This window comes from Lampris incognitus, chromosome 8 (assembly GCF_029633865.1).
Source record: "Lampris incognitus isolate fLamInc1 chromosome 8, fLamInc1.hap2, whole genome shotgun sequence".
Taxonomy (NCBI): Eukaryota; Metazoa; Chordata; class Actinopteri; order Lampriformes; family Lampridae; genus Lampris; species Lampris incognitus.
Window position 1 is genome coordinate 27,902,580 of NC_079218.1, and position 8,682 is coordinate 27,911,261.

At 39.3% G+C, this 8,682-nt stretch overlaps 1 protein-coding gene across 1 annotated transcript; it reads left to right on the forward strand.

Annotated features, from left to right (window-relative positions):
- The first annotated feature begins 878 nt into the window (after positions 1–878).
- gjb1a (gap junction protein beta 1a) lies at positions 879–1,911 on the forward strand. Its single transcript, XM_056285432.1, has 2 exons — positions 879–906; positions 1,175–1,911. The coding sequence occupies exons 1-2, from the start codon at positions 879–881 to the stop codon at positions 1,909–1,911; spliced, it is 765 nt and encodes a 254-aa protein (XP_056141407.1).
- The last annotated feature ends 6,771 nt before the right edge of the window (positions 1,912–8,682 follow it).

Genomic DNA, 8,682 nt, shown 5'->3' on the forward strand with positions numbered 1-8,682 from the left:
TTGATAAATGGGTCTTTTGTATGCAAATGTTGCACGCAAAAAGCATCTGACTTCAGTGAAGGGCAGTGGCTAGTGTGAGAAGTCATTAGCAATGCAAAGTCATGGTGCGCCGATGCTCTGCAAAAAAACTGCAAAATTCCGCTCAAATGTCTCTGAGCGTGATTCTTTATTTTAGCTACATCTAAAGGTAAATTTATTTAATTGCCGACTTCGTTGCTAGACTGGTGTGCTGAATAGAATGTTTTGTTTAGAGATTGTGAAATGTGTAGCCTACAGTGTTTGTTATTCATGTCCCAAACACATCGCAGATTGTCTCATGCGGACTTTGTTTAATGCAACAAATTTTACAGATTCGGTTGTAGATGCATACAATGGTTCTGTTGCATTCTAAAACAAGTGTAGTGTAAAACGAGACATAAACAGTGAGTGGCTTTCAGACTCTCATGTGATCTAATGTGCTCACAGTATTTGTCTTGCATATCCTGTGTTGGTATGTTTGTGTTGCACTAGCCCTGACCCTAACTCCGCTCATGTCATTTTCATTATGCTCAAACAATTTCTAAGCTTAGGAAAAAAAAAGCAAAGTGTTTATGTAAAACAACGAGGACATTTCACTTTTTGAGACACTGACAAACCCAGTGTCAAAGCAACAGAGAATAATATAGAGACACCATTGGAGTGTGTGCCTATGCCAGTTTGAGCCATCATTTTCACTAGTGAAAGTGGGATATGTCACATGATTACTGTGCCGGACCTTAGTCTTGCACTCTTTAATGGACCCGCCAACCCCAGAGGGGTCAGAGCGACTTGTTTTTCCTCCGGATGCACTTCCATGCAAAACCAGCGAGTAACACTGTCCTCTATCCTGGGTGCCGCCTATGCCTCTTACACCTCCTGCTGAGCCTGGTAACAACTCAGAAGTTTTCTATTTCAATGGATGGAAAACATGTTTGGGACAGAGGAACATGATGATTGGCATGTTGCTTATGCTGTAATTGGTTTATACAAATTAGCACCCCAGCCACTGGCAAGGATCATACCAGCACACGGGGATGATTTTAACTATTATACCATCATCATTAAGGTTTGGTTTAGAAAATAGGAAAATGCATATCATGCTGCAGGCAATATTTTATGTCACGCTAACCAACTCTGTCCAATCTTTGTCTCTCAGACCCGGAACCGAAGATGAACTGGGCATCCTTTTATGCTGTTATTAGTGGTGTGAATAGACACTCTACAGGCATTGGCCGCATCTGGCTCTCCGTCCTATTCATTTTCCGCATCTTAGTGTTGGTGGTTGCGGCAGAGAGTGTGTGGGGAGATGAGAAGTCTGGCTTCACCTGCAACACCCAGCAGCCTGGTTGCAACAGTGTCTGTTATGACCACTTCTTCCCTATCTCCCATATACGTCTGTGGTCACTTCAACTCATCTTGGTATCCACCCCAGCCCTGCTGGTTGCAATGCATGTGGCCCACCGCCGCCACATTGACAAGAAGCTCCATAAACTGTCTGGCAGAGCCAACGCTAAAGAGCTGGAGCAGATTAAGAGCCAGAAAATGAAAATTACAGGTGCTCTGTGGTGGACATACGTCATCAGCCTGTTCTTCCGCGTCGTCTTTGAAGTCATCTTCATGTATGTGTTTTACATGATCTACCCTGGCTACAAGATGATTCGGCTGGTGAAGTGCGACTCGTACCCTTGCCCAAACACGGTGGATTGTTTTGTGTCACGGCCAACGGAGAAGACTGTCTTCACTGTGTTCATGCTCGCGGCGTCAGGGGTTTGTATCCTGCTCAATATTGCAGAAGTGGTTTTCTTGGTGGTGAAAGCCTGCAGCAGGCACCTGCACAATGCTGGAGACTCAACCATAGGGGCTTGGATTACACAAAAGCTGTGCTCTTACTAAATAAACACTTTGTATTGACTCTAAAGAACAATAGAGTACCACCTGAGAGTAATGGCCTTATAATCAGGTAACCACTATTAATTAACCTTGCGGGAAATTTATGTTCTAGAAAGAATTGGTATACAATGTATCCATTGAAATTTGATAACGCTGGAGGTTGAACAATGACTCATCTCCACTCACTGAAGCACTGGTTTAACAGCAAGCAAACAGGAGACAGTAACTCTTCAATTTGATGGTCAATTTATTCATGTAGCCATCGTCCAAAAGTAAACAGTGAAATCATAAGAATCATCAGAGTGATGAACTTGCTCAGTAGCCTATTAGATTCTTATTTTCAGATACACTAAACTACACGTTTCTTATGAAAAACAAATTTGTGAGCTCAAGTGTTTTCACCACATTCTGAATATCACTTTTAATTCTTCTTTAGTAACTGCACTAAACAGTTAAATTCAGTTCTATTCTTTTGAGTTTATGTTAGAGATACTGCATTGTATTCATCGATGTAGTTTTACTGCTCGACATGAGACCAATTGCCAATTAAGGCAGTTTCTGAGGTAATAATTAAGCCAATGACATACTGTAATGGGCTAACTTCTTTACCAACTTGTTTTGATGAACAAAATATATAGTGTAATAAAAGTATTTTTAATATTGAGATTTAAGATATTGAATGGTTTACCATGTTTTAAACCTTTAAAATGTGGCATTTGCTTCATATTAATGGAGCAGAATGAGGACTTAGTTATTACCATTTCCTCACGGCAAGATGGGTTTGATACCAGCCTTTCTGCATGCAGTTTGCATATGCTCCCTGTGTGGGTATCCTTGGTGCTACAATTTTCTACCACAGTGCAAAGGCATATATATTAGGTAGAGGGGAGATAATAAATTAAACAGTATGGGAGTGAAATGTCTTTCTCTGTGTGTGTGTGTGTGTGTGTGTGTGTGTGTGTGTGTGTGTGTGTGTGTGTGTGTGTGTGTGTGTGTGTGTGTGTGTGTGTGTGTGTGTGTTGTCCAGAGAATGAGCTGGCTATCTTTTTGCAGTGCCTTCTGCCCAAGTTATTTAAATAAGGTTCAGGGCTGACAAGACCATCAGAAGCAGAACGTGGGTAAAAAACAGATGGATGGATGGATGGACAGATGGATGGGTTCATATAATGAAAAAGGGTACCAGGCATTGGGAATTTCAGTAGTCCAATCTACTTGATGTGTGAGCTAGCTTTCTGTCATCTTTCCAGATAAGGAAGGGCTGTGCTTTCTACAATAATTCTAAGATGAAAGAAAGCAGTTCTGGTCACCTTGTTTATATGGGAATTGAAACTTAAATTTGACCAAGGCTTGTTACAGGTTCTATAGAAATGTATAAGTGGTATCATCAGCATAGCTACGGAAATTGATTTTCTGTATAATGAGAAAAGCAAGGGACAAAGAGAGCTTCCTTGTGCCACACTAAAAATCATATCATGTTTCTCTAATATATAATCTCCAAGACAGAAAATTTCTTCCCTGTAATTTAAGTTTGGAACCAGTTTAGGACATACCCAGAAAGACCAACTCAATTCTCAAGATGATCTATGAAAATATTGTGGTTGAGGGTAAAAAAATAATAAATTGAAATCTTGTTGGCATCCATGCCAAGTCCCAGATCCCTGACCACTATGATAAGAGCAGTTTCTGTGTTGTGATTAGCTCTGAAAGCTGATCGAAAGTTCTCCAGAATGTTTTAACTTAAAAACTTGTTAATTTGGTTAAAAAAAACTATGTTTTCAAGCACGTTATTTGAAAAAGGAACGTTTGATATGCTTAGGACTCACAGACCAAATGTGGTTTCTTCAACTGGGGTTATACAGATAGCAGTTTTAAGGACATCAGGGAAAAAACCCAGTGATAAGTGATGTATTCATAATTCTCAGAACAGAATTTGAGACACGACTGAAAACCCTCTTAACAATGTAGTAGGGATGGAGTCAAGAGAGTAGGGTGGGAGACTTTACTCTCTGTTACAATCTTATCAAGCTCTGCAGCAGAATACTAGCAAATGTCTTCATGGACGCTTGCCTTTTTGCAAGGTTGACTGTAGAAATTACCAGCAGCTCTAGCAATGCTTGCCCTAATAGTTGTGATTTTTTCATTAAAAGTCTTATCAGATTCCCCACATATTGCGGGAGGGGCTTGGCTGAAGATGTCGGTAATGATCTTGGAAAAACTGGCTTTTCTTGCAGCATACACAATATTTTTATAGGCAGCTGAGGATCATTTCTAAACGTTGCAATGGATCTCAAGTCCAGATTTCCTCAGTTTCCTCTCAGCTGTTGTACAAGACCTCTTGACTATTAGACCATTTGCTGTCCTTGAAAAAACAGGGCTAAGGCTATGTACTTACGATTACATTTGGAACAAAATTTTAAGACAACTGTCTAATAATGTCAGTTGTTATTTGAATTGTTTGGAATATGAATAGAATATATGTCAGAGTTTTATAATTTAAAATGTTACTTTAAATGGGTTGCATATAGCTGAACTGCAACAAACTAAACTGTCACACCAAAATCTATTAGCGTGAAGCATTCATAGCTTGTATTTAAGCAGATTTGATACTACTTTCAAGATGGAATACTACTACATTAAAACACACAAAGTATTTCACTTTGTATTAATACTAGACTTTGCAATAGGTTTGCCCTTTTACAAATCTTTGATTTTGCAAGACTAAATCCTTCATGTAAAAGTTGCAAAAGTGACTGTGCTACAAAGAAACTTGTTACTGCAAACTGTTTTTGTCCACTTAAACGGCACTTAGTGCAATGATTGACTGTTGCAAAACATGAGTTGTAAATTCATTTCAAAGCTGAAAATGTTAATATATTGTTAATAAAACTGACAGGTGTTTTGACAAGATTGTGTCGTTGAATAATTTCTTTATTACATCACTGCATTTGAAAGTCTTTTGGGCATTTCGCTGAAAATCTGGTGTACTTCGTAAACCTTTGTAATAAAATTGGAAACCCAAACACAACTCAAATAAAAAATTCAATTTTGTATTTTGATGGTTTTTGTACACTTGAAATTGTTAAACACAGGACTCCTATCTGAAATGTATCACACTCAAACAATTTTATTTAATCATCCAGTAGGATCCTTTAGTATTTGTACTTGAATTCCACTAGATTCAAATTGAATCTTCCAACTTAACCCCTTAAACTCAGTATGATGAACCTTCATACAGATAAAACTATAGGGACACAGCTTGGTAAAATTCCTTGGCTCATCTCAGTTGATGGTTTTATGACTGGGAGCAAAATGAAGCGACACCTCCTTAGAGCACCATTGGATGAAACCTTGTGAAGCATTTGGTCAGACCATCTTTAGCAATAGAGGTCTTTGGAGCCAATTGCCACCTGTGAGGAAATGTCTCATGCAGCCTATGTGATTAAGTTGTCCCTGTGAAAGGCTAACAGCATAGCTTTGGGTTATCATTAGCCTGGATGCATGCAGGGTCAGTGTATCAGTGACACAGATTCACCCTCTGCACAGCTGACACTGCCACGGACAAGTGAGGGTACTTCTCTTTTTCTGGAGCATAACAATCTACTGGTTATATATGTCTAACAAACCACCAAAAGAAAACGTTTGCTTACTTTGTTCACTATTGTTAAACCTGTCTCTCTCTGTGTGAATTTATTTCCATATGAGATGCAGTGATGAGGGTGTGTGTGTGTGGGGGGGGTGAGTGAGTGAGTGAGTGGTGAGTGAGAGAGAGAGAGAGAGAGAGAGAGAGAGAGAGAGAGAGAGAGAGAGAGAGAGAGAGAGAGAGAGAGAGAGACTCAGCCCATTTTTGAACAGTATCAGCATTGTGTCTTGGTTTCTGATATCTTTGTCTTGAAAAAGCCAAAGAAGCTACCTAGCTATTTTGTCCTAGCTGACAAGTCATCTTTATGATAATGAAGAGATGGATTGTGGTTCTGATTTGCAGCATTCCCATTATTTTAATGTAGATCTTTATTCGTCCATGAAAATTCCCACCCTGAGTGAAGTGGACACAACTATTACTTTAAGAACTGATTGTATTTACCAAACAAACAGGTTAAGAGTCTGGGTGTCATCCTGGCTAGCACATTATCTTTTGAAGCCCACATCAACAATGTTACTCAGTCTGCATACTTCCACCTACGCAATATTAATCATCTTCGGCTGTCACTTACACCTAAAAGCACAGCCATACTCACTCACACCCTGGTTACATCCCGTATTGACTACTGTAATTCTATCCTCTTTGGTCTTCCCCTCAAGTGTCTTCATAAGCTTAATTGGTCCAGAATTCAGCTGCCCGTATCATTACCAGAACTCCTTCCACAGATCATATCACTCCTGTTCTTCAGCAACTCCATTGGCTCCCTGTTAAATACCATATTGACTTCAAGATCCTGCTCCTCACCTTTAAGGCCCTTATTAACTTAGCTCCTTCATAGCTACACGCCCTCCCGCACTCTCAGATCCTCTTCTGCTCTCCAACTCACTACACCATCGGCCTGCTTGAATAGCATGGGGTCTAGAGCCTTCAGTCATTCTGCCCCCCACAAGAAATTCAGAACATTGACCCTCTTTCAACCTTCAAATCCCATCTCAAAATGTACCTTTTCTTGCTTGTTTTTTTTACTGTGTTCTATAAGGTGTCATTGAGTGCTCTGAAAGGCGCCCACAAATAAGATGTATTATTATTATCATTATATATCTCTGGATTAAAGTTAATTTGATTCTATATTTTTAATAAATCCCTCTTTGACAGATTTTGTTGTACAGGATATGGAGGCTTAAAATGGGTTGCACCAATAGCTTGGTTTGCTCCGTCCCATGGATATCACCTGTTTGATTTGCAACCACTGCAACGATATTCCTGTCAGTCTATCAACAATCACTTTGGAGATGTTAATTAATCTTCAACACAGCAGAAAGGATAGGGTATAAACTTCATGAAGCTCTTCAACACAATCAAAAGCCATATTACAAAACTGTTGAACAGCATAAGTATGACAGAAAAGCTCCTCCCTTCAAAGTGAATTATATTTAGAGCAGTGGCATGTACGACTAAAATCCATTCTCGTTGGACTATTTAGCTGTCAGTCAATTGTAAGCACACTCTACTTCACAGTGGGCTTCATAATGCTCTTCAAGAGGGAATGTTTTCATTTTTGCCCACCGGAACATGTGTACAGTGGTTTTAGACAGAGGTTCTAGCAGGGGTAGCCTAAATTGTAAATCACATGTCAGAACAAGGGACAGCAGTAAATTGGATCTTAGACCAAGTATTTAAAAGCTATTCATCTCTGGTCCAAAAGGACATTGCATTTATGTTGACTGAAGAACTGTCTTAACTCACCAAAAAAAAACACCAAAAGAAAAGCAGCCTATATCTGGATCAGCACTGTTTTAGGAGATCAACATTATCAGGTAGGTCTTTCTAGATGCTTATCCTTAACTATGAATGATAAATTTATTTATTCAGAGGAAAATCTAAAAATACAGGGGGATAGTGTTGTATTAATGGTGTAGCCACTGAACAGTTTAGCTGTTGTCTACTCTAATTTGGAAAGCGATACACCACAGTCAGTATATGATGGAAAACAAGATATAGGGTTAACATACGGGTAGAAAATGAAAATGATTGAGGGTCCTTAGCTAACCTTTAAGATGGTCCCACAAAATCCAAATTAGGTAATGACTGTCAATTTCTGAACCTGGTCACTAGAGGACTAGAGAATATTTGGCTAGAGGACCAATCCAACGATTATTTAAGTTTATATACTTGCCATCGGGTGCAGCAGATTTCATTGCAAATAAACTCGGCATGGGGGGATAGGCGAGCTGCTTATTGCCTTGTCACAAGATCTACATCTACTTTGTTTGGTAGTACATAAGTATCCTTACCCGCCCCAGGGCTTTCTTCCACACAGAATCAACTGTAGCCAGCTATCAGGAGTATGTCATGCCTTTCGGTAACAATACAATGAATTCTCACTGTCTCAATGGGTAATTCTCCTTAAATTGAATCCGGATTTGCTCTGCTAAGTTATAACAGTCTCTCTTTGAAAGTAGTCATGAAAATGTTCTTCCTTCTGACTGACAGTGAATGGGTGTGTCACGGGTCGATGGTATGATGGTGAAGGGGAAAAGAAATAATTCTACAGATAACTGGATAGCTTTAGAATTATTTTGTTTTGGCGTGACATGCTTATTATAACACAATGGCATGAAACTGCGGACTGCGAGTTTAAACTTGAGATTTTCAGATTTAAGATGAACAGCTGGAGCACTTCATTCCATTTTTGTAATGATCTCCTTGTAGTGGTTATGGGGATACATAATTCCCCTTATTGAGCTAGTAGGAACTTTGTTTACAGCTGCTGTTTTCTCGGTTCGTGTTTACAGTGATACACTTCCGCTGCGCGGGTTTTTGTTGCAGTTGTAATGGTGAAGGAATAAATGGTGCACGTTGTGTAGCCGAAAGAGAAAGTTGTCACGACTCCTGATTGAGTTCCTCTACATCCTAGTATTTAATGGTGGCATTTAATTGTTTGAATAAATGTATTTATTTTCACTACACAGAAAAGACAATCTTACCCTGCAATGACGTCTGGATTTTTAAATCCCAAAATTGTCACCAGACTATCCAGTGTCCTACTTTCAAGATATCCTTCCAGCTTTCTTGTATTAACCGTTGATATCTAGGAGAATTCACATATGCCCCCATTTAGTAGCACTACATTT

What these genes read in the sequence shown, in the direction of transcription:
- gjb1a (XM_056285432.1), top strand. Translation starts at nt 879, where the DNA reads ATGCCTCTTACACCTCCTGCTGAGCCTG. An exon ending in TACACCTCCTGCTGAGCCTG is followed by an intron (nt 907 to 1,174) that starts GTAACAACTCAG and finishes TTTGTCTCTCAG; the next exon opens with ACCCGGAACCGAAGATGAAC.